The sequence below is a fragment of the Corvus cornix genome, chromosome 2, assembly GCF_000738735.6.
Source record: "Corvus cornix cornix isolate S_Up_H32 chromosome 2, ASM73873v5, whole genome shotgun sequence".
In the NCBI taxonomy this organism is placed as follows: Eukaryota; Metazoa; Chordata; class Aves; order Passeriformes; family Corvidae; genus Corvus; species Corvus cornix.
Window position 1 is genome coordinate 106,142,262 of NC_046333.1, and position 26,531 is coordinate 106,168,792.

Here is a 26,531-nt window from a genome sequence, read left to right on the forward strand (position 1 = left end):
CCTTTTCTAGGAGTAAAAAGTATTTTTTCCTTATTTGGGATATTTGAAACACAAAACATCAAGTTAAAAATATAAATTCTTTGCCTGTTCAATTATGCAGTTAAGTATTATCATGTATCTTGTGTAATATAATTTTGTATTAGCCATAACAAGTTAAAAGTTTAGTATTACTTTATGACATTGGCTTTTGCTTCATGGAAAATGATCTGCTTCAGTTGAAACAACAGATATGCCTACGTTTAGTCCTTGGATTGCATTTTATTTTGATTTGCCTGTGCTTTTATTTCACACTGTCACTTTAGTATTGTCTTTTACATGGTTAATTGTTGGCTTAAACTTAGCATTTATTACTCAAAATTCCATGCCTCCTTCTGCCTGGCTAGTCTTCTCTCTGTCAGTGTTAGTTTTTGTTGCTGTCCTGTTACTCATAAATTGTAATTTGGCCATCAACTCCATCTGGATAAGAGGCATGGAGAAGTCACTATCTACCCCAGTGTCTTCAGTAAGACATCTATGGGATGCAGAGCATAGTTCTGGCAGTAGTGTGAGTGTACAATTGCGGAGCCCCGGGTAGGGTTTCCCACTGAAGCATTTGCAGAACTGGAGCAATATGAGAAGCAGCTTGCTCTGAACTCTGCAGTATAACAGCACTCCCAGGTCAGGAAGAGCTGTTTTGTGTTTGTGTAGTCAGTTCTCCTAGTGATATTTTAGCATCTTTTTAATGTGGATGCATGCAAAAATTGACGTAAACTGTTTTTGGTTTTAGGATTCTGAAGGAGACACTCCACTTCATGATGCAATAAGTAAAAAGCGTGATGATATCCTTGCTGTACTGTTAGAAGCTGGAGCAGATGTTACTATCACCAACAACAATGGGTTTAATGCTCTTCACCACGCTGCACTGAGAGGAAACCCTAGGTATAGATTTCTTTTTAAAGATTTTTTTTATCCTATGTAAAACAAGTGCATGTGAGGGTAGAACTATGGTATTCTTTCAGAAGACCCTTAAATCTGCATGTAGTTGTGTTTCTTAAACGTCAATGTTGCTTAGCAATGCATCTTTCTAATGCTTGGAAGCCCTTACTAGAATGAAGCTGGGAGTCTGTTCAGTTTAATGCTGTATTCAGGTAACTCCAAATTCCTGAGAAATTTCCTGTCATTGCCAATTAAAGTTTTGATAAGTAAGTTAATAAGTAAGATCTTGAAGATGGAATCTTGAAATAGGATAAAAATAGTAAATACTGCTATGTTTCCCCTCTTGACTACTAGAATTGGTAAAGGGATTTGAATTTTTTAGAAATACTTATTTCTGGATAATTATTAAGTAAACCATACAGTTATAAGGCACTCTCAGGATTGTTGCATTTGATTATATTTTTCAGTATATGAAACTGTTAATTACATTTTCATAGAAGTATATCTAGAAGGAATTTTGTTTTTCAGCTTTTATATAGCAGTTCAACTGAAGAAGTTCATTTTAAGGCACAGTTTGTTTATACAAGCCACATTCTGTATGTGTACATTCAGTTTTCAGTTAAGATAGCTTTTGAAAACTACTGCATAGATAGAACTTTAAAGAAAGGCTGTGTTGCTGATTCCTTATTACATTGTGGATAGATGTTATTTTTCAAAGCTCTCATGCTAACAAGACTTCAGTAGTACTTTATCCTGGGGTGGAGTATTCAGTACAGTTTACACAAAAGAAGAAATGTATGTGTTTGCTTCTTTACTACTGAATTCAGCTTTTCAGTTGGGAGAAGTTGGGCAAATAAGGCTGTAAATTTGTATAAATTCCGCCTATATTAGTATATGGGATTAAAATGTAGGTTAGTCTCTTAGAACATAGCTATCAAGACTGATAGTTAAAAAGTAAACATAATTATTTATCTATGTCTGTGGAACGGAATCATTTCACGAAGTAAAATTAGTGGTTGGAAGTGTTGATAGGATGAATAAATGTGTTTACCATTTTCTACAGTACTCATAAAAGGTCTTTAAGAGAATATGTCAAGGACCAAGTGAAGGGAGTTTCTTTTGGCATTCAGAAGACAATTCTTTCAAGTCTGACTTGGTAACTTCTTCCTGTAATGTGGATTCTTCATACTTATATAACAGCTTTAGCAAGGAGCACTGCTTTGTGTCTCAGTTACCTAGGTGGGGTATTTTTTGTTAGTTTTTTTCCCTGCAACGCTTTTCCTTAGCTCTTGTGGTAGTTGGTTTGTGTGACCATAATCTCAATATGAGATGCAGGGAAAGTGTATGGGGAAAAAATGTTCTTCATAGGCATGTGCTGGAGATTTTTCGGTGGGTGAGTGGTTTAGGAGTGACAGACCATTCCTTTGGTGGAGAGATCCAAGTTGTAGTTCAAACTGAGTCAGTTCAGTGGTTGGTAGAATGTGAGCTATAGTGCAGTTTTAATCAGAATCCTCTCTCCTTTACAGAAGTTTTTATTGGAAGTATAGGAAAATGTTCCAGTTTTAGTGATTTGAATGCTGTGTGGGTTCTCCCCATACGTGGGGTTTCACTTGAATCTAAAACAGATATTCAATATTCTTTTTTGGTTGCAGTTCTGTCTGAGCACTGCTCAAGCATGCAGAAAAAGAATTTTGTTTCCCATCACAGAAGTAATAGTTTCATCTAAAATATCTAATGCTTGCAGCATTAGATATTTTACCCATCAGCCTGGGAAGAAATGATTGAAAATGAAACCAAAATAAATCTATTTTGATTTCTTCCCCTGGCCAAAAATTGTCATAATAGTTTGATTCACTTAATAGTTGAGTTTTATATTCCTTGAGACTTCAGTGGTGCTCATTTGTTTCATTGCTGGTTTTGTAGTTCTGCCACTTGCCTGTTTGTGAATGAAACCAAAGTCTTAATATTTACCACTTTGTTTTTCTAGTCTGGTATACAACAATGGCTATTACTGATCTGTTAAATGCACTAAGCACAAAGCTATTTAAAACACTGTTTAAAATAACTTCCTGATCTTTAGCTTGTTGCTGCTGTGGGTCACAAACAATACATTCTGCTTGAAATCTTACTTAAGGACCTATCTTTCCTCATCTAAGCTTTCCTGCTCCACCTAAACTGGAGTTTTTGTGGCTTCAGGATGTGGTGCATTATATTAATACAGTGCACTAAATTCCCCTTATACTCAAATGTATAGATATATTATGTAATTTCTGTATTATTTTATAAAAGTTAGACATGTATTCATATGTGTATATCAATGTGTATGCATTTGTGTGCATATCTAAAATTCTCAAAATTAAAAACATGCTATGGATGCAAGTATTGATAAGTTCACATACCTCTTCCTTGTTGAGGATAATAATATAAATGCATGTGTTAAGTGCATGGGTACCACAATAAACTGAAGTGGATTTCTACAGTATTTTTTCCAGTTGATGTCAAATAGGTATTTGGAACCAATTTCATTTTCAGAGCAAAACCTCTTTTTTCTTGATTTCTTACTTTTATAAATAATAGGGAGATAAATGTCCAAGAAAAAATCCACAAATTGGGCTGAGAAGAACATTCCAAAGTTTTAAATTTTTCATATGAAAACAAATACATTCTATTTTAAATGTCTGAATATTGGATAAATATTATAAGAAAGATAGCGATTTTTGTCAAAAAGCTTAGATTTTCTCAGCATTTTATCTTCCATGGCAGTTTGGCTGTGTTTTCCACAAGTCAAAGTACAGTGTGTTTCGGAGAGCATCCTATTCTTAGTATAATATTTCTCCTTATTGTATTTTGCTTCTCTTTGTATCTTGTGAATTGGTACAGAAGGAGAACTTTTGGGTTTTGTGCTAATGTATAAAGTTGAAATATAGAATGGATGTTAGTGTATGCTGTAGGTAGCTTTAAACTTGTGCATGGGAGATAGAGCTAAAAAGAAATTTTAAATTAAGTGTGGGGAAGTTAAACTTCTATTTAATACATGGTTTCTTGTTCGTGATTTTTAACTGAGTCAGTCATATTAAAAGTGCATTTATTTTGGACTTTTTTCAAAGTACTGTGAGCCTCAAAGCTTGGCAGACTTCGCCTCTTCAGTGTTAATCAGATTTTTTTCAGACAGAAAAAAGGGGAGTAAAATTTGAAAATACTGTACAGATTGGTTATTTTTGCCATGTTATCATCTCTTGCTTGTGTTTGATCTATTCGCATACCTGTGACTTCAGATTTTTGAGCTGAAGACATGACTGTGAAGTGTAGGCGTATTTTATATCCGTTGCCCCAGTTAGTTTTAGATTTGCATTGTATCTTGTGAAGAGAGCTTTATTCACTCTGCAGCTAGCATCTTAAATAGAGGCTGCTCTTGGAGCTGACCTGACTTCACACATGTGTATGATTAGTTCTTCAGAGCAGTAAATTCTGCTGGACTTCAAATCAAAAAATTAAAGTCCTGGAGTAAAATGTAGATTTCATGTATTGCTCTCCAGTAGCAAGGAGTATGTCATCTTTATGTTCATAAGCTGGCAAGTAGGAGATTGTGGTTTAAAATAGAATTGTAATTTTTCCCCATGGTTTTCTTATTATTTAGATCTCCATTTGTTTTTAGATGTGCAGATGGTTTGAATGGGTTGGCAGTGAAATTTCTAATTGTGGCAGTTTAATTGAGAGGCGGGGTTTCTCACTTCTATGTAGTCTTAATGACTGTCTTCAGGAAGTGTCTGCAGGACTCACGGGCTGTGTTGTCATGGAGGTCCTCAGAGAGACAAGTTCTGAGGTAATGGGAGTAGTACAATTATTTTCTAAACCAGTCAAAATGGTTTTTTGCTTTTGTGTTTGCAGTTTGGACAGTAAGTGTAGGTTAAGCTTAGTTGAAGCTGAGTGCAAAGAGAGCCTGTTTTTAAAATTTCTTATTAAAGTATTTTGTCAGAAAATGCTTTGGAAAATGCTTTTGTTCAAGTTGGTTTGAAGAAAGAGTATAATCTCCATGAGCAGACCTATAATTAGATGGCAGATCAGCATGTAGCTGTTGAGGTCAGTGACAATTTTATTATCTTTAAATAGTAAATAATGTACCTGACAGATACAAAATGGCAAATACAGTTCCTGCCCTGTGGAGTTTCCTCCCTTGTGCAATGAAAACAAGGGGAGAGGGGTGGCTAGAAAGTAAACCTGCCCTACCAGTACTGTTCATGATAGTTTCCTTTTGGTTTTTGGGGTTTTTTCATCAGTTCTGCTAGAAGGGGCACCAGACTTGAGGAAAAATACAAGAGGCAGTAAATCATTGGGAAATGTTTATTTCACTGCTTACCTGCCTTCTTTATAAATGTTGTAAGAGATGAATTTTCACTGCATATGGACATAATGTTAAACACCAGTAGCTATTTATTTACAAATACAGACTTGAAATTTTGGAATACAGAATTTGCTATGCTCCTGGTTACCTTCCATCTTCAGGCTGCCTAGAAGTTGAGCTGAACTGCGGAGAGGACTACGAAACTGCTCTGAGCAGGTTTCTGTCCAGTTTTAAAAACATGAGAAATCCTGTAGTGATCAATGCATAGCTACAGCTGGTTGAAGGGGACCAAATCCATTGAAGAGGTGATTTGGTTCCATTTTACCAGCTTTAGCAAAGCATTGGAGTGCAGGAAGCTTATAGTTCGGTAACACATTTTAAAGCACATGAACAGTGCACAAAGAACATGTGGCTTTCTTCTATGTTACACAATTTGTTTCTTGTCAATGCAAATTTTTAACTCTTTCACTAATTTGGAGATGGCAAAATGAAAAACTGTGTACTAGAAAAGCTTGTACAGGTTTGTTCTGTCCTTGAGTATTTCCTTGATGATCTTTGGATGAGTCTCAAATCAAATCATAGTTACAGTTTTAACTTTTTCCTGTCTAGTGTAATCAAATTTTAGACTAGATTAGAAATTCTCAGACTGCAGTTTCTAATCATGTCGAGCTCCCTTATTTCTTTACGTTAAACTTTACTGGGGAAGAACGTTTCAGTTTCCGCGTCACCCTCCTCCCTCCCTTCCCCCATTCATTTTCTGGCAGGTTCCCTTTTGCAGCTGCTTTTATGCTGTAATTGGTTAGCACAAATATAAATGTCAAGTGCTTTCAATTCCATTGCTATATCTCTGGTTAGTATTAACTTTTTAGGAATGATTATATAATATAGCAGGATAGATTTAATTTTTTTTACCCTGATACTATATGTAAACACTTTTAATGCCAAAAAAATACAGCTTTTAAAGATTTATCTGCGGTTGCATCTGATTTCTTCTAAACTAAGATCTTTAATACAATTGTGCAAGCTCACATAGCTTTTTTATGTCATGCTGAATTCTTTCTGAGCTTTGACTGCGGTGGAAAGTAGGGGATAATGTTAGTTCAAACCATTCCCTAGTAATGAGTATGTCAAGGATAGTCTACATCTGTTTGTTGCATAGTCTGATGATGGTGAGAAGATTTATGTAAATATATTCCCAACACCATGTATCCTAATAGAAATGTAGCAGGTGTGTCACTTGGACTTAAGCATCAAGATAGCTATAAAATGAGTTTCTATTTTTACCAGTTATAGAGGAACTGTTTTACAGATACAGCTGCTCAAGTGTGCTTTTGGATGGCAATACAGTTTCATGTACTGGCCATATCGGGACAAAAAACGGCTGTGGAAAAAAAGCCGTGTAGCATTTGATAATGTCAGCATCTGTTATCCCTGTCAGTCACACAGCTGAAATGTTTGAGTTACAACTGTGTCAGCAGATGCCCAAAGTTCAATGTGTGCTCGGTTAAAATTGAACAGCTGATCTAAGTGATGGATGTGACATTTTAGAGTGACTGGATATGTATTCTTAGAGATATGCTAACATGAACTAGCAGGAAGCAATGTCAACATATAATTTTAACTTTTGTATCACTCCGAACTGTCATTTTGTGTCAGAATAGCGTTGCAATTTTATACAAGGGAGAAAAGAGTATGATAAATTGTTACCAAAAACCTTTCAGATAAATTAAAGCTATTAAAAAATTGGTCTCATACAGTGGAAGCTAAATCAGTTGGTGGGGAGCACAGGAACTCTTCAGGAAAGAAGAAAGTGCTTAGCAATTAACCCCTCAATGAAACTGTTAGTAATACCCAATTGCTTCTGTGAACATGATCAAGTTTAGTAGCGTTGCTTTATTCCGCAAAGCTACTGCAATTTGATTTGTTATCCCACTTGAAACCAGGTTTTAATTTAGGCGTTAAGATACTGTAGCCTTCGTGTCGAAATATCTGCTCCTAAGAGAAAGAGCTTTAAAACAAATATTGAAACTTTGCTTTCTTAAGCAGGTAAGATAGTATTTCTTCTTGTATATATATGAATATGTAGTTTCAGGTGTTAAAAATATCAGGCTACATATATTATTAGCTGTTTGAGAATTATGGGAGTATTTAAAAATAAGTTCTCCATCTAAAAATCATGCATTGCCTTTGTTTATTTTTCTTGTTTGTTTTGGTTGGGTTTTTTTTTTTTTCCTCCCAGACATTTTAGTAAGCAAAGGGATACAGTTAGAATCTTTAATCTGGGCCAAATGTGCCTACTTATCATGGGCATATCGTATTTAATAACTGTTTTTAGAAGGCTGCTGTCATGAATAGAAACGGCTGGATTGATGAGTGGGGAGTTCTTTCCTCATTTTTTTCCCTTGTTCCTGAATTTGATGTTGAGTATCTTTACTTAGGGATGATATGCACCACTATATTTTGATTAATATCGCTTTTAGAATTTGAAACTGTTGCAGAACTATTTCTCATGTAGTTCCTTTAATTTTCTGGATGCTACAACGTCTTTTTTTTCCATGGCCAATTTTCTGAAATTTGGATTTAAAATAAATTCAGCTTATTTGAAAATAGTATTTAAGATAACTTACCTTTTAGGCTGTAGTTGTCATTTGTGTTTTCATTTAGGAATCTGTCAATAGCTTTAATCCGCTGACTAGCAACTCTGGCCTAGAAATCTCTGTATTGTGACTTTCTGTGCATAAACCTGACACTGCACTTTGTATCGAAGAGCTCAGTGAGCATAATAAGTGCTGATTTGGAGAAAATTCTAACTTAAGTCTTACAAAATTGCAGAAGTTATGCTCAATTATTTTGGCTATCATTTTCTCTAGATCACATCTGTAATTCTTTAGCTCTTAATACTTGTCTCAGTTGCAACCTGTGGATTAAATGTTCTATGGTAGATGCAGATTTAAGTACTACCATCTGAAGTACACAGAACAGGCTGTGATTACTAGAACAATGGCTTGTTTTTATGAGATGCATTTTGATAACCAGCCTTTTAAGTTTAGTTTAAAATCTATTAAGTGAGGAATACTGGTAATGATGAATTTTGCAGCTATGCTGCAGTCTTAATTGGTGCATTTCAAGGTTTTATTTCCAGCCTTACTTTGAATTCTGTTTGCAGCTAATATTCTGCTTATCAGCTGTTAACAATTCTTCCTACCCACATTTATAATCACTTAATTTAATGTTTTGTGATTTGTTACTAGCAAGTATGAGTTATTTTGGCAATACCAGCTGACCCTTAGCAAGCCAATTTGTCACATGAATGTCATTCAAACAAGAGGGAAACCTGTTTCTTCCAGCAGCTGTTTAGTTTCCTCTTACTGGTTGTTCCTTGCCTGCCAAAAATACATACTTCTTTACATTCCATAGCATTGTATGTTCATATGGGTACATAAAGAAGTATGTGCTCTGAGCAGGTACACACAGAGTTGCTTGACTGCCTGTCAGATGAACCTGAAAAGTATTTTGCTGCTTTTTCTTGCTGTCATTAAGTAAAACTGGCTGACAGTTCACTGGAAGGACAACAGTTCTGATTAACTGATGATAGAAAATAAACTTACTATGCTAACTGAACTTTGCAATGTCAATTACCTGCATAGTGTCTTAAAGCTGGGCATAGTTCATTGTTTTGGGATGGCACTGATGTTAGAAGTGCTTTTCCATATTTTTGTAGCCTCTTGCTGTTCTGAGTGACCATGTTTAAGTAGAGTTGAATCGCTGGTAGGTTTGCAATGTCTTTTCTTAGAGTTTGTAGTCCACTATGAGAACTTCAGCTTCCTCCCAGGTCTTCTAGTGGATTTTCATGCTGGGGTAGAGTTTGCATCTAGTGTCCTGAAGGGAAGCATAGACTGATCTAAAATAGCAGTTATAAACTTATTTTCTTACCCCAGATCCAACTTCTATGCTTTTGGTATCCCATCCATTATTCTGCAAACTCTCTGCAGGTTTATACTTATTTACACTGTATTTCAGAGTGGTTTAAAAACCAAAACAAAAAATAAAGCAAAACAACAGCAAAAAAACCCCCACAAAAAAACCCAACCCAAACACAAAAGCACATGTCGCCAGTGATCCTGCTTATCGTAAAGATGGCGACATTGAATTAAGAAAACAACCTCTAACTGCTGTGACAGGATTTGGATTGTTAGGCCGAAGGTCACATGTGAAAGCTAATACCTATTCAACAGTTCTGCAAGCAGCTTTTCTTGTTTTTAAAACTGGCACTCACCTGCTTCAGTCAAAGTCTTGTCCACCCTTGAAATATTTATGACAACTAAAATAATTAACTAAAAAAAAATTAACCTAAACCAAACACAAAAACCTCACAGAAACAAAGCCCAGGTTTAACCTTGTTTCGTAAGATTTTGTGCGACTTGGTTTGGAACAGTGGTTAAATACTTGATGTGCAGTACAGCTTTGACTTCTGAGGGACTGTCGAATATAGCTTATGGTTGCTTAATATGTATTTCAGGAGTTGATTTGGGTTACAGTAAAGAGTAAGCTTTGTCTCTGTAGCATTAGAAGGTAAATTTGAAATAAGCTTAACAATTAACCGTAATAGTCGTAAGGAAAGCTGAGAGCAGAGGAAGTAAGAATTTCTGCAGCTCATGACAAAAACCTAGTGCAGCTGATAGAGAGCAAATCAGAGTGTAGCAGTAGCTAGCACAGTAGTACAAGGAGAATCAGCAATGCAGCATTAGAATCACAGCAGTCACATTCTAGTTTTTAAGTAGGCTGTTTTCATGTACGTCTGATATAAAGCACCTTGAAAATTTTGGCTAGACCTATTTGAGAACTCAGCATTGCACTACCACGCTGTTTATTAGGTTCTCTTTTTCAAGTTTGTACATTTTTAGTTGTGCATAGGAAGATAAGAATATATTTCACTGAAATGAACAACCAGTTAATGGCATTACAATTTATTAGTTTATCTTCTTTAAAAAGAATTCTGCCTACTGAGCAAGTTGGGATTTGGTTTTATTTTGTTTCTTCTTTTTTTTTTTTTTTTTTTTTTTGCTATGAAATTTGGACTAACAGTTTTTTTCTTTCAATTTCCTCTTTACACTACAAATGCTTGGTACTTTAACACACTCAAAATCAAGCTGTTCCCAGAGTAGAGGGATTAATATAACAATTTAAAAAGCAGTCTAGTAAATAAGATATACATGCAGAAAGTCATAGGCATCCTTTAAACGTGCAGAATAATGCAGGTCTCCTGATGTTCTGTTACCTGTAAGCTTAGTATCATGCAGCATTTGCAGTTGGAAGAGAGGTAATGACCTAGAGACACATCAGCAGCAGCCATCTCATCCTGAGTGCTCTCTCACTCTATTCGCTGAATCAGCTCTTCGTTACATGGGAGGGGGAGGCAAGGGGGGGCGAATGTCGGTGCATACAGTACCTCACCACCTTAAATAGATAAAACTTAAAAGAAAAAAAAAGGCATGAAGATGGGTGCCTAATTGGCACCTTCTTCCTTTCTTTTGAATGCTAAAATATGGATGATGTTGTATAGAAATTATACCTTATGTCTGCTGGACTGAGAGTTAAGACTCCAAGGATAGATGCTAGGAAGCCAAGGGAAGGTGAACTTAGCCCACTGTCAGATGAAGATAATCACAGGCAAAAAGAAAAAATAAAAACCCAACAAAAGACCAAAACCAAGCCCCCAAAAGTTGGAGTTGCTTCCAAAAAAAAAAAGAGAAAAAGGCACCAAAAAAATAGCGATCGTCTCCCCCCTCCCCCGGCAAATATTGGTTTCTTCTAGTTCCTTAGATATTGCACTGCATCTTTTCTTGCTTGAGGTTATGTTTCCAGGCTTAACTGTAGGCAGGTCTGTGTTGAAGCTACTTTCCATCTTCAGAGGTCAAGTCTGCTCGCGAGGTCAGGGCTCCCGCACACACACTACAGAAGTCACCAACCGTATTTCCCACTTAGAGGGCACGAGCAAAACTGTTACGGCTTTATAGGCAGCTAAGCATTTGAAACATGCACTCCCAGGCAAACAGGCTCTCTTGTGCCTCTCTCTTCCCTGACCATATTTAGTCAACCATTGCAAAAAATAGTCTCTCAGCTGTCGATTGTCGATCTGGCAGCAAAGGGAGCCTCTATCCAGCTCTCTGCCTATTGATTGTGCAGCCTGCACTTCCACCGCCGCTTAGCCATTTGTCCCCAGGTTTTTTTAGCACTGCCAAATAAAGCTCTCTCTCGTGTTTCCAGTTAGATTTCCCAGGTTTTCACTGAGCTTGCGCTGCTACTAGTAAACCCTGATGAGGTTGTCACTATACTTAGAAACGTTTGGGGCGGGGGGGGAGGAGTGGAAGAGGGGAAAAATAAAAGGCAGCCCTGCTAGTAACAAGGCAGGGACTTCATGCAGATATAGAACAATAAATATCCTGCGCTGCCACAGCAGGTTGTGTAACCTGGTTTCTTGATCAGTGAAAAATGCCGTGACTAACATGTCGATTAACCCGAGCTCTGAGTGGCCTCAATCTAAGTTTTCAACTGCAAATCATACAGCTATTTTATAAATAAGAAGTCTGTGCCCATTTGTAGCCCTGCATTTCCATATTCAAATCAAGTTAGAAGTTATTTGAAAAAACTTTAATTATTAAATTAATATAATTCCATACCATTATGTTTAATAATGCCATAATATTTTGTTTGTAATGCTTATCCATAAAATAACATCTAAAGGAAATAAATGCATGTGTAAATTAGGTGCTACTGTTCTTTAAAAAAAATTATAGAAGAAAAGAATAAAAAAAGAAATCAAGGGAACAACTCATTGCATTAATCTTTCATGTTTACAAAATTGGCTCGTGGCAAGCCTAATAACTGCACATTCAAAATATGGAGATGGATTTTCATATTCATGGGAAGGATATGCAATATTTTCTTTGAAAAAGAATAACCGAAATGTAGCCATTTAAATACAACAGTTAGGAACCCAAATACTTCAAGACTTTCTCTGTATTTTGCAGACAAAATCTTTGCTAGGGAGCAAGATGAAGAATGAAAAAGGTGAAAATACCTCAGTCTAAAATTAAACAAACTTATTAAATCAAAATACCATCTCAGTTAAATTGCTGTAATTAGTAGTTACATATTTCAGTATTGAAGGGTAGAGAGTGAATTGCAAAGTCCTGAGCAGACCAGTATCTTGGATTTATACTTCCCTTGCTGCTTCTTTTTATGTTGATTTTATCCTGTGCTTGGTAACTGTTTACCCTGTAACTTCTGTTGCTTTCTGGTAAAAGTCAGATTTTTTCTTTTCTCTTTGATTTCATAATTATACACTGAAGACGAAGTCATTGTGCAATACATTTTTGTGAATTCTGTGTAAATGTATATACCTCACTGCTTCTTTGGTTACGTATATATTGAAATTGATTTTTCAAAACCAAGAGATGCTTGAAAATCTGAGAAGCAAAAAAAATGGAAACAGCCTGCCTACTTAAACTTGTGCTAACTAGGTCATTGGTCAGATATGAAATATTAAACTCATAATTTCAAGGTACAGTGTGCTCAGTAATACCAGTCTAAGGTATTAATCTCTTCCTGTTGCTTGTTCCCAAGAGATGGATACTTCCTTCTTCATTCTTCCAGTGGTTCTCTCTGTACTGCACAGTGAGTATGGTGTGAATCAGATCAGGGAGCTGATTTGGCTTGAAGTTGTGTGCTGACGTGCACTTAGGATCGTATGGTTGCCAAAAATAGCACTGTCCTGCTCCTGTGTTACTTCTTGCACTATGTTGGTACAAATGTTTCTTTGGCTTCACAGTGAGCAGGCTTGGAGTACTATTCCATATGAGAAATCATCCAGCAGAAGGGGATGACCTTTCAGATGCTGTGTTAGGACCACTTTTTGGTGGAGGTTTTTTTGAGCAGAGATGGTAGTCAAGAGGACAAAAAAGGGATTTAGTTAAAAGTAGCTTTGCTTCTGTTGTGCTGTAAAATGCATGTCAGACTACACAGTCTTAAAAGAAGACTTTGCTATGGAAGCTGTCCTTAAATCTGAACTGTTCCTTCAACTGTTTGAGGCTCTAACAGGAGGCAGGTGAACGGGTTTAGCTGAGCCAGGGTTGGGAGTCTGGAGAGGAGTATGTGGAGGTGGGAGGTGGTGTGTGTGTGTGGAAGATACTTCAAGCCAGGATTACTGTAAAATATATTATGAAACCATGTCACACTGAGACAGTGGAAACCTGAGCTGAGGGAGGAGAACAGCACAAAAGTAGAAAAACCTGTAATAGAAAGTGCAGTGAATCATTACAACCTCTGGTGATAGGATTGCTGATAAGTTTATGCTGATCTAAGACTTTGCTTCTGGAAAGGGCGGTCTGCCCTCCCCGCAGCTCTGGCTTTGTCATTTCCTTACTGCTTTTGCTTTTAGTGATCATGAAGTTGCGGGGTAGGTTGGATTATCTCATTGATCTGTCTGAAAGCAAACTTGCCAAATCAGGAATCTGGCAGGTTGTTTCACTTGCTAGAAAATGATGTGTCTGTAGAGCCAACATAATGCAGGAACTGAAGTGCAGGGAGAAAAGTGGGGTTGTGTCTTTCAGTAGCAACTTCAGTTAAATGTGCTTATGCAGATTGTGAAGTAGCTTTTCTAATTTTTTCTGCCTAAATACCTGTTTTTGAAAAACCTTAACAAACAAACCCTGATAGGCCAAACAAACAAACCCACCCCACCACTATCCCACAAACCCTCAGCCTTCTTCATTTACCTCATTTTGCAGTCATATTGCATTTGGTGGCAGAGAATCTTCTCTAGTTTTTGTTCATGTATTTTTTAAACAGGGTGTAAGGATGCCTTTGCAGTTGAGACTGCTAAATCTGGAATTGTTTTTATACAATGAGGTGCTAGCTTCATCTTGTTTACAAGTACTTTTATCTTGTAGATTTTCCAAATAAACCCGTTATTGTATGTTGCATTCTCAGATAGTGCTGATGAGCATCTGTAAAAATTCTGTAAGCAAAGTACTGCATAAACCCCAACATTTTATCTGTAGGTTGGTAATGAATAATATACTGTATACTAACTTTTCATCATAAGAATAATTTTCTTTTTTGTATGTCTAATGTCGGTAACTGGCGTTGAAACAAGTGCTCTGTTTGGCTAAAAGTGAATTAGTGTATTGTTCACATCTGTGAGGTATCTTATGCTGCAAATACACAATTCATACTGCTGAATTTCCATGGCAAGGTGGTTGGAATGAGATGATCTGTAAGGTCTCTTCCAACCCAAACAGTTCTATGATCCTATATATGTTATGCTGTGGTTCCAGACTCTCTTAAAACTTGAATTTAAAAAGAAAAAAAAAGTATTACTCGTGTGGCAAGGTCAAATAAAGATGCACGCAACAGCAGCATTTGCTGTTACTCTTCTACATCTCAAATTAAATGTAGCACCATATTAATGGATTTTCCTTCTACCAAATCACTTGTAACTCTTAGAGTCTGGACTGTCATTTCATGGGGATGAATTATGTTGGGCAGTGTAAATCATTATACCCCCAACAGCTGTGCCTGGGAAAGCAACAGATACCTCAATCTCAGCCCCCTATATACACATGAGCTTTCTTGTTCCTTTTTGACTGAGCACATGTTTAGCTCCTAGAAAAGAAGTAATAGTTTACTCATCCCTATTAAAGCTTTGCAGATAACTCCCTCAAAAATTCTCACTGAAGTTTTTCTTTTGTTGTTCCATTAGAAATTTTCAGAAGTTGAAAATGGTCATCCAGCTAAAAAGGCCCAAAATCTTTATGAGCTTCCTGCTAAGGTGAAAATAATGCATACCAGCAAATACCAAAGCTTACCTGTTACAAAATTTTTTTATTGGTGATTCTTTAGCAATAATATACAAACAGCATAGTGATGGTGTAAGTTCAGGGTTTCAGTGAAGAGTTTTAAGCATTTCATCAATAATCTTTGCAGCTCCTCAGTAATCTATTACAGTTGAATACACTGAAGGTGATAGTTTGAAAAGTTTCCTTTAGCTGCTTTCATGATCAGGGTTGCTAATATATTTGCTGATTTCTTGATCTTTTCAATACAACTACAGTGAAAGCAGTCTGTGGACTGTTTAATGTATACAAGATAAAAGCAAGTTTTCACATCTATGTTGTGGTCATAAAAACAGAGCAGTACAACCCAGCTTCTTCTATACTTCATGGGGAAGAGTGAATCAAGAATTACTGTGTAATTGGCAACATCAATTCACTAATATGACTGTTTATGATGCAATGTATGCCTGTTCCAGTGAGTGCTGCTCTGAATGGTAGCCACTTAGCTGTCAAAATTTTGGCAGCAGCTCGAGAAAATCCTGCAAAAATTGAAAGAAACTACCTCTCATCTAATGAGGAGGAGGATGCAGCCACTGAGCTGAATTTACCATTGTAGCATATTAATATCTTGCAGAATTTTAAGGTGTCATTCCATGAAACAGTCCTTCTATCCTGCTGTCCAGTAATATAGCATGGTCTGGAAGAGAGAGAGTCTTTTTCTGAATAAACAGAAACAACTCAGTATTGGTTCCTGGCCCTTTGATGATTTGCTGTGAACAGTAAGATAAAAATCCATTCCACACAGAAGCCATTTATTTGTTTTGGTGGTCCTTCTGTTTTTTCCAGTAAGACCAATGCATCTTAAAAGCATCCAAAAATGCAGCAGGCTTCTCATTTCTCTGAAAGCAAGATACCTCCAAATATTTTTCAGTCAAACTTCAGATAAAAATTTTTCAAATATAAGACAGCAAACTAAAGATTTGAAAGAGGGATATGGTAAGGATAACACTCACACAAACATTAAGATGAGTGATTTTTCTTCACAGCATATGAAATACTGAGTTGATTGGTTTCTTTTTTTTGTTTCAAAGATGAGATGTGTTAAAGAAATGTCAGTAGTATTTCTGAAGTACATTTACTTATCGAGGCATCTGATAAAGTGTGTCAATGTACTTTAAATTTTATTTCTCTGTGGAGTTGGCAATTTTCTTATTTTCTTACTGAAGAAAAAGATATAAAATATCATTGAGTTGGTTAGGACAGTTTCTTGTTTAGTGACTAGAGCTACTTTGGGGAGAAGCTGGCTGTAATTATAGTGTTGATGCCCTTCCACAGTGTTCCTCAAGTTGTAGTTGCAGTTTTAAGAAAAATTTCTTGGGTTTTTTTTATTAGGTTATTGTTGCTCCACCTTTTCCTGGTCACTCACAGTAGTCATATTGCTTCTGTCAGTCACAGGGAATTTTCAGGAATTTTTTATTGTGTTTTTTAGACTATCCACAGTAGATACCCTAGAGCTTTATGGGGTCTTTAGAGGCGCTGAGCCTGGCAGGTGAAGATAAAGAGCTTACATGACATGATGCCCTGTGGGAAGCCACTGCAGAAGGCTTGTTGTGCTGCTGGTTGGTACTGTGTGCTTTTTATCAGCCCAGCATTCTGAAGAGCTGGTGTGGTGGTGTGCCCAGGTACAGTCCAGCTACCAAGCAAACCACAGTGCTTCAGACTTGCTCCCTGCCTAAAGCAGCTAAACACAGTTCTGATGGTGCCAGCATTTGAAAATATGGTGTCATTTCATTACAAAATAGACTATGTTTATCAGTGCAACTGGTATTAGTTTATTTTGCCACGTTTCATAAAGCTTTGGTAACTTGAGTTTTACTAAATTATATCCTTAATTTTGAAAAATCCTGCGTAAGTGAATCTCTCAAAGAATTAATGTTGCCATTGTTTGGTTTTTTCTGAAGTATTCTAGTCTTTTCTTCCTAGCATGTGAGAGAGCTGTAGAAGGCGTTATGAATAGAAGCTGAGCAATGGCTCACAATGAGCAATGTACAATGTGTTAAGTGTTGTTGTCTTAAATTGTTGTGTTTAAAGTGATTTGGACTGTGAGGAAGTGAGAAGCTTTCTGCCAGGAAAACAAAAAATTCCTAAGAGGCTGAGATTGTCTTCTGTCCACTCTGAGGAGGACAAACATCCAGAGCAGCCTGGCTGTGGATGCTCCACAAAGCAGTTGGTTTCCTGTGGGTTTATATGATCCTGTGGCCTGAAGATGCAGTTGGTTATTTGTGGTTCCTTTAGACACTCTGATTGTGGGCGGGGAAAAAGTGTCACTTAATACACCATCCTGGCAGCTGCATCTTAAGTGTGAAACCAAGGGTTATGTTGTGTACTCAGTAGCAGGAGAACTTGGAGATACGTAATAAGCAGGGTCTCTTATGGGAGCGTCTGAACAGTGTGTAGGAAGGAGTGCACTTCCTTACTGGTACAGTAATCTACCTCACAGACTTTTTTCTGCTTTCCAGGAGGGCTTGTTAGGGTGAGCTGTGCCCAGACACAGCTTTTAGGGGCTTTTTAATAGGAAATGCATTAGCTTGCTCTAAAAAAACAGCTTAGGAGTGAATAGTGCTTCACCTCAGTGTGGATGTTCAAGGTGACAGATGATTGGAATGAGCTGGGAGCTCAGTTATTACTTGACAGGGCAGTCATTCATACCTGTTGTGAGTATTTTTAAGCAAAAGCTGAGAGGTTCAATTTATGAGGCTATTTCTGAGGATTATTGAGATCCCACGTTTTTGATACCAGAGGTCTAATGAAGAGCTGTTTAATTCACATACATTATCTGCCTTGCAAGGCACTGTGTGACTAAGTGCTTCCACTTGCATTAGCAACTATTACTTGGGTTTTAAAAGTTTGAATTTTGTGCAGCAGCTCTGTTTCTCCTGTAGATAGCATGTTCCTTCAACACTCTGAAAACATCAGATGACAGAAGAGGTTTCTTGGCACAAGATTGTAGCAGTTTCTGGTTTTCTGTTTGTCTTTAAGAAACTGTCATAAGGGAGCTGCATATGCTGTTTATAAAGATAAGACAATAAGGGATTTAAGTTTGGTAACTTATGTATTCCAAAAGCTAAGTGAAGACATGTAGGCTGAAGAAAACTCTTCCTCAGAGAATACAAGATAAACATATTGCTCAATCTAGCATTGTGTTGTTAATACCCTTAACACTTCAGTCTTTGGACTTCATTGATTTTGGTCCTCATTAATACTTGTAGTAATCTAGTTGCTTTTCCCCGCCCTACCCCCTGACTACCAGACACTGCCATGGTATGTTATACTCAACCATTATATGTTAAGAAAATATCCCACTAGTACTCACTTCACAGTTTCAGCATTTATTTTGTCTGTGCTTAAGAGATCTCACTCCATTTTTTTTTTTTCTCAGAAACCGAGTTTTAACTGTTACAGCCCATGGCATCAGTTTATAAACTGATGATTTTAAAGAAATCTAATGTAGTGGAACTTGGTCATTAAATACTTAAGTAAAGGACACTATAAAGATTTTGAGGAAGAAAATCCTTTTGTCTGTGTTTCAGAATTTGTTCGAATACTTTCTCAAGGTAATTTTTACTGCTAGATAGCACTCTTTTATAAAACAAACCTGATCCTCACACTGTTCCAGGCATTGTGTGGTTTGTTTGTACTCTTTAACTAGAAGGAAGTGAACATGAAATTACTGTGCTTTGAAACTGTTGGTATTGCTTTTCACCCACTTTCTCTGTTTGAAAAAATATTAGGGTTATTTTAGCTACTGCTACATAGTTCTGAGAATTAATATTGTTCTGCTGTTGTCATTCAGCATACATTGTAGGAGTGTTTGTGCCATCTCTGCATGTTTTTTTCAGTGCAATGCGTGTGTTGTTGTCCAAGTTACCACGACCGTGGATTGTTGACGAGAAAAAGGATGATGGTTACACTGCCTTACATCTGGCAGCTCTCAATAATCATGTGGAAGTGGCTGAACTTTTGGTGCATCAGGTAGGACTCTTTTCTCAGGGGGATTTAAATGTCATGCTTTGGTTAACCATCTGATATGAATATAGTTGGCTGCTTTACGCCTGCAGTTGCAATGCAGAAGCAGTGGAGCAGGGAAGGATGTGTTGAGCTCCAAAGGTCAAGCTTGCCTTTGAGATTGTTACGACGGCCTAGTGGTGCAGAGGGACTGAAAAATTTGATACCTAGTTTCATTCAACAGATTAACATCTGTACAGTGAATAATTAAAGTATTTAATCACTTCTGTTCTCAACTCCCCTAACTAGAAATCATATTCAGGGTCATAGTCAGTGTCCTAATGGACTGCCTTGCCTGTAGATGAATTGCTGGGATGGTAATGCTCTAATGCTTTGAATATCTTGCAGGGCAATGCTAACCTGGATATCCAGAATGTTAACCAGCAAACTGCTCTGCATCTTGCTGTTGAACGACAGCATACACAAATTGTTAGGGTAAGTATCTTATTTGCAGTAAGCCATATGGTTAATGGCATTTGACTAAAGCTGATGGCAGCTGTTAAAATATGGATACTTCATGAACATTTAAAAATTATTTGACAACATGTAGTCACTGCATGTTTGTTTGATGTATTTTGTTTAGTTCAGAAGCCTGCCAACTTGCACAGAAGGTCAGTCAGCAATATGAATGACACTTCAGGAGTGCTGAATTTTTGTACATGTACATTATGGTTTCCTCTACGTGGTTGCCAATTCCAGCATCCCTTCTTGTTGAATAAGGAAGAATGTGTTCTGCTGTTACTTGTCTGAATCTTGTGGTGCTGTAAAGGGACCTTCAAATAGCATTTCTGGTGCCTCTTGCTGTATGAGTAATTATTCTTGCTCATAACTTTTGCAGATTGTAACACAAAACATCTTTTTTATGACCTTAACTAGTTTTCAGTCTCTGAGTGTTAAACATTCCCTGCTCTTAGCTTGGGAGAGCTATAAGTGGTAACAGTAGTACCTTATTGGTGAAAGGGCTGCTATCCTGGTTTTTTTGCTTCCATCTTTGCAAAAGTTAATACTTCAACTTAACAAAGCTTTGTTACTAGCGCAGGAAATGGGAGTCTGGCATAGCTTGTCGTTTCTGGCCTGTGTGCACTGTCATACAGGACCTATGTGACTGAGTGTTTGCCTTGCTGCTGTGGGCTTTTGAGGCTCAGAGAGAGCACTCACTGCTCTCAGAGTGGGTACATCAGCCTTGCCTTGGCCTTTGGCGTAATTTTTTTGTCTTTGTAGGGTCATCTAGTATGAAAAACTGTCTCTTATTCAGGCCTACAGAGAATTGTCCCCCCTAGGCAGATCTGTATTCTGTTAAGCGTTATTTTACCATAAAGGTTTCTCCCTCTCCGAGGGCTGATGGGTGTGATCCCATTACAGTGAAACATGTGATATGGCCCTATATCTGGAACTGCTTGCTACCAGAAGAATGGTTTCCTAGAGTCAGTGCCACTTGCATCCTGCAAGGTATTTGGCAGCTATTTGGTGAACTCTTGTGCCCTTCTGGAACAGACAGAGTACCTGGGAATACAACATTAATGTAGCAGATGAGCAGGAAGGTAGGCATGTAGAACTAGCATGTGCATTGGACTGACATGCTTATATCTGAGAATGTTTAAGTGAATGACCCCGTATCCGTTTTTCAGAGCTGGATTAACTTTAAGGAGTCCTAAAATAGCTCATGCAGCCATGCAAAGAACATGTTGGCTCCGTATTTCAAAATTAATTCCTACTGGATACCTTCCAGGGCTGGGTTTGTACCCTCAGGCATTTGTGGAATAGTGGTCAAAGGTAGCAGGGTTCTTTTAAAAGCCCTGCTGCCATGACAAAGGGTGGTGATGACAAAGGTTGCCTTTTAAAAAATTACTTCTTTTTAAACTTCTGCAAAGACTCTCAAGTTCTATGGCAGTCAGGGATTCCAGGAGAAACTCTAAGCAGTAAATAGCTAGTGGCAGACACAAGATACGAATATGAGAAAAGAAACTGGACCAGAGTAAATCCATTTAGAGAGTGTAAGAAGTTGAGACTAGACTGTCTCAACTATTAGCTTGGTTTCAGTTGTGGAAGAAAAGGTTGGGGAAAATGATAAGCTGCAAATGATTGGAGGCACATACTTCTTGAAAATTAGGCTTTGAATTCCTTTTAAGCTATTTTCCTTTTAGCCTGTTCTAAAGTCTGAGATGCTTTGGTTCTGAGAAGCTGATCTCCTTGCCAGCATGTGGGTTCCAAAGACGGAGATCCCTCTTAATGTATTCTTGTTTTTAGATTATGCCTTTTGTCTCTACTGTTAATCCCAATTTTGCAGAGTAGCAAAATCTCAAAAACTAAAGTTAAAACCTCAGCTGCTGCCTACAGGTTTCTGAATGGTGACAGTGACAAGGTTTAATTTTTAGGGGCAGTTGGTATTTCTTTGTCAGCATGTGTTGATTTTTGTCTAACAGCGTATTTAAGAAAGTTCTGGTGGATTGAATTATGGAAAGGCTGTATGCAAAGGCCATAGGAATAGGAGGATCTGTGCAGCCTTGTGCTTGTTTTGTGTCATGTGACCAGGAATGGGTGTCTAAGATTAGCCTTAGAGACGAGTCTTACAGTTCATTGCTTTCCAAAGTGTTCTGAGAGAGTTTTTAATAGTGTCATTGGTTTTTATGTCTTCTGCTGAATTAGGGTACACTGTAGTACGTGCTTAACTGCTTCACTAATGTGAAGACACTGTAAATTAAGTTGTAAAGCTTAGCATGGTATGAAAGTAGGGATTTTTGAGGTCATTGAAACCTAACAGTAAGGAATATATACCTGTCTAAAGTATTGCACATATTGCTGTAATACATTACATTGTTTGTAGGCTGCCTTACAAGAATTAAAGTCTAAGAAAGTAGAAAGAATCCTCTAAAATTGTGTCTTTTGTAGCGCTCAGAGGACAGGCAAGCATTAGGCTTCTGCTGAAATAAGCTTGATATTTGAGACAGATAAATGTTTTGGTTGAGGGCTGAGCTCCAGGTATGGAAAAGAAATTTAAATAAATGCAACTGTGAATTGTAGCAAGATAAGAGTGGCACTTTTGAACCTCCTAGAAAACCCTAAACCATAGTTTTCTGAAATTAATTCTAAATGGGAGTTTTTGTTTTTTTTTTTTTTTAATTTCGATTCTCTCTCTTTTCAGCTCCTGGTCCGTGCAGGTGCTAAATTGGATATTCAGGATAAAGATGGGGATACTCCCCTGCATGAAGCCCTGAGACACCACACCCTGTCACAGCTCCGCCAGCTCCAAGACATGCAAGATGTGGGCAAGGTAGATACTGCTTGGGAGCCATCAAAGAACACAGTAAATAAACCACATTTATTTATTCCTTTTTTTTTCCCCCTGTATATTTGTCTTTGTCTAGTTTGTCTAGTTCTGTACTGTTGGACTGGTTTTTGGCAACATAAGTTTATGTAGACATTCTGCATTAAACTGCAGTGTAGGCAGAAATCATGTTGTTATATGTGGCTTTTCACATGAAGTCATTACCTTTGTTAAAAAAAAAAAGAGGGATATGTAGTTCAAAAATATTTCTGGAAATCTCTCTTCTATAGTGAACACGTATGGCTGCCAAAAAAATCAAAGTAGCTTTTTTTGGAAAAAGAATTAAACAGTATTACAGTACAGAATAAGACTGAAATAGTTTTCTGTGATCCAGCATCTTGCATGTCTTTATAGCTTTAATTGTTTCGTTGCTTCTATAACTTTCTAAGAGTATGTTCTGTTAGAACAAGGCATTCTTAATTTTGTATGTTTATTGATATGTATATTTTTGACAGAGTTCATTTCAGAAATTGTGCTGCAGTAAGGAAATAGTCAAAAAGCCTCCAGGTAATAAAAAGCAGAATGTTTTACTGAGAAAAAGAAACTCTCACACCCAAAAAGCTGTGTGAACCCCGTATGCAAAGGTGAAGTTTATAGTTTACCTGAGAGACAAAGGAGAAGTAAAATTCTGAAGCAATTTGGATTGAGAAAAACAAACAATTTTTTCTTTAGATACTAAAGATGCACAACATAATGGTGGATCAGATCTGCTGAACCACTAGTACAGTGTTTTTTCTAATTTCAGCTGAGGGCGATGTTTTTGCATTTCACAAACATACCGATGTTATTAAAAAACTTTGTTCAAAACAATAGTTCCACTGTACAAATTTTTTTTTTCAAATTGGTTACTTATTCTTACTGAAATACACTGGCATAAGCTTTGAAGGAGATTTAAAATATGACTAGCATGTGTAAGAAAATGCTTGTGTCCTTTTAAATGAGACAAGAAGAGCAGTTACAGCTCAGTTTTTTCCATGATCTGAAATGGACTCTATGAGAGGTGGCCAGAATACTTTGTGTTCATGTATTTTAACTGTAGAATGAATGAAAGGGAGATGAATTTTTTTTTTCCTAGATTCAGCATTTTATGAATTGGTTTCTCTGCCCCCAATGGCATCCACAATGAAACTAGAGTTGTGTGTTGAGTTTTGAGGGTTTGAATGCAGGAAGTGGGGTTTCTTTCCATCACCTTTTAAACTTCTCTGTGGGGGGGATTTCAGGTTTTAGAGAATTAAGTTTTATTTCTAGTTTTGTTTGACAAGTATCCTTAGTTGGAACCAAAAGGGTAATTTATTTTTTAATTTCTATTGAAGTAATAAGACAAAGGGAAACAAAGAAAAAAACTCCCTCATCATTGTATCTCTGATCACCTAAAAATGTGTTAAAGTTTTAAAAAATCATGATCAACCAGTACCTCCTCTCCTTTTTTAGCATGATCAAACTACTGGTCATTTCTTTGCACTTTGTTTAGCTGCAGAGAAAATTTTTGCCTAACTAACAAATTTGGGAGGTTTAAGTGGTGTGGAGAAGATAAGTTCCATCAGAGAGATGAAAACCTGCTTTATTTTATTTTATGTGATGTGTAAAAGATGGAGTAAATATACCTGAAAACACTTTAAGATGATCAGCAAATCAAACTATCCTGAAAATGTTTTGTGAAAAACAGTAAATGAGAACAATACCTGTACCTGTCTACCTTTATTTAAATGAAAGTAAGATAAAAATTCTATAATTTTCTATTAAAAAATTCTGTATAAAATTCTACAATTCTATGGATTTTGCCATTAAACGATTTTAAATATTAAGCCGTCTTTGGCCCAGAATTGAATATCAACAAAGACAGAATCAAAGCTGTGAAAATATGTGCAGGCATCTGGACCTTTAAAGCTATCCAAGGACACATTGGTAATTTGTCTTGTGTGGAATTGCAAATACAGGTGATGGATAATAGAAGATAAATAGGATTAATAATTTAGCCTGGGAATCAGTAAGGCTTTCTTTTCATAAATGTGATGACTTAAATTGAGGGTTTGTTTTGGGAGGTGTTTTATTATTCTTCATTAATTCCTTTAAAGATTGGGAAGTATGTTGGATTTCATTAGGCTGTGTGATAGCAATGCACCTCTATAAATATTTAATATTTTAGAGCTCATTTTTGCATGGCTAAATTTTAATTAACTTTGGACTGCTGTCTTGGAGATTCCAACCTACTGAGACCTGTAGGGTGCCTCTTTGTAGTACATAGTACTTCAACAAATAATTATTTCTATTTTTGTTTCAGTTGAATAAACAGATTTTAGGGCTTTTTTGTATTTGATCAAGTTGGTTGGACAGCAACTCATTGGAATTGTACCATTTATTACTTTTTACTTTGACCACTGTTTAAAATACGAAACAAAACATTTTACTGATAATCATGAACTTACTTCATAAATGGAACTATATGGAATGAATTCTTTAACACTGATTTTTTTTTTTAGTAGTTCCTTCTGAATGCCAACATTAGGCCTGTTGGAACAAGCTCCCCAGGAACAAGCACCAAGCCTGCCAGAGTTCAAGAAGCTTTTGGACAATGATCTCAGGCACCTGGTGCAAATCTTGAGGCTGTCCTGTGCAGGGGCAGGAGTTGAACTTGATGATGCTTGTGAATTCCTTCCAACTCAGGATATTTTATGTTATATCTAAAACAATTTTTGTCAGGTTTCTTCAGTTGATTTTTTGATAGACTATTTACAATGCATGTAGTGAACAATCTTGATAGTACACAAAGCCCTACTCATTTTAGGTACCATTCTGAAAAACACTTCTGTCCTCAAGCGCTATGAGCAGTGAACCCCATTTCTTTAAATAATTTTTTAGTTTTCCATCCAGCATATTGTGGTGACTGTACAGCTGGGAGGAGGAGAAATTTTCTGAAGTATAGTTACCACCACAAAAAAGTAATTTGAATTGCTTTATTACAGATGCACTGTTCTGGCCTAGAGTACTTTTTATCCCAAGTAAATGTATTATTCCCAGGGTCATTTTGTGCAATTTATTTTAATATGGGTGTCTTTCTGACCCTTAAAATGCTTTTAAGTGATGCCACTGCCTAAATCCTAACTTAAAAGCAAGAAACTAATGTAAAGTGTTTACTGCTTCAAAGGTAGCTCACTAGTTACAATTACTTAGATGATATTTATATGGCTCTTGTGGGTTACACTCAGGCTTCTCCCTCACTGGTGAATTGCCTGGGACTGGCCTGTGTTGATGCATTTCAGGGCTAGCCCCCTCCAGAGGTAGCTTGCTGCAGCCATACTGGGCACTAAGACAAAATGGCTTGGTTTTGTGGTATTTTCATTCTTTGTGCCTGAAAAGTTGCAGGCTTCCTGAGAAATGTCACAGGATGATGCACTGTTGTCCTGGTGTTTTCAAATTGTACAGCATGCAGAGGCATTTTAGGACCCAAGGTTTTTGTGACCAATGTAGATGTCTGTTCCATGGTGACGCTGCCAACCTTGGAGCAAATCAGTTTCACTGGGCACTGTGCTGCCTTGGCTGGATTAATAACATGGTCCAAAGTACCAGGACTGAAGCTGGATAAAAATCTCTGCTTCGCTTCAGCCAATGCTCTAATTGAAGTGCAGAAAAATGGTCTCAATTGATAAATGAAAATTTTCTGTTATCTGAACGCCACAAAACAATTTGTTTCCATAACTTACTGCTTTTCCTGGTGTGAGGCCTTTGGAGCTGTACTGTCCTTACCTAATCATAAGGAAGAATACAGGATCAGTATCTGAATTCATAAAGTAACCTTCAAGAGTCTAAGAGTCTTGTAGCCTCAGCGATACATATTGATATAAGAACTCCTAATTAAAAAACCCAAATGTATAGACCGAGGTTTAAAAAAATGCTTTCCTAGACAACTGGGTTTCCTTGAGTTGGAGCTGCCCTAGCTTTGCCAGAGCTCTTCCTTTGAATACAGTGTAGTGTAGTTTGCTGAGGGATTCTTAGTGATGCCAACAGTTCTGTGTTCTGTGTAGTCTGTGTTACACTTAATGCATTTTAT

General features: G+C 37.0%; 1 protein-coding gene across 1 annotated transcript in view; it reads left to right on the plus strand.

Annotated features, from left to right (window-relative positions):
- The window catches only part of MIB1 (MIB E3 ubiquitin protein ligase 1), a 78,388-nt gene that overhangs the window by 33,322 nt on the left and 18,535 nt on the right, over window positions 1-26,531 (plus strand). Inside the window, 4 exon segments of the mRNA XM_039548257.1 lie at window positions 767-918; window positions 18,993-19,125; window positions 19,507-19,593; window positions 22,301-22,462. Coding sequence (XP_039404191.1) covers window positions 767-918; window positions 18,993-19,125; window positions 19,507-19,593; window positions 22,301-22,462 — 534 coding nt within the window.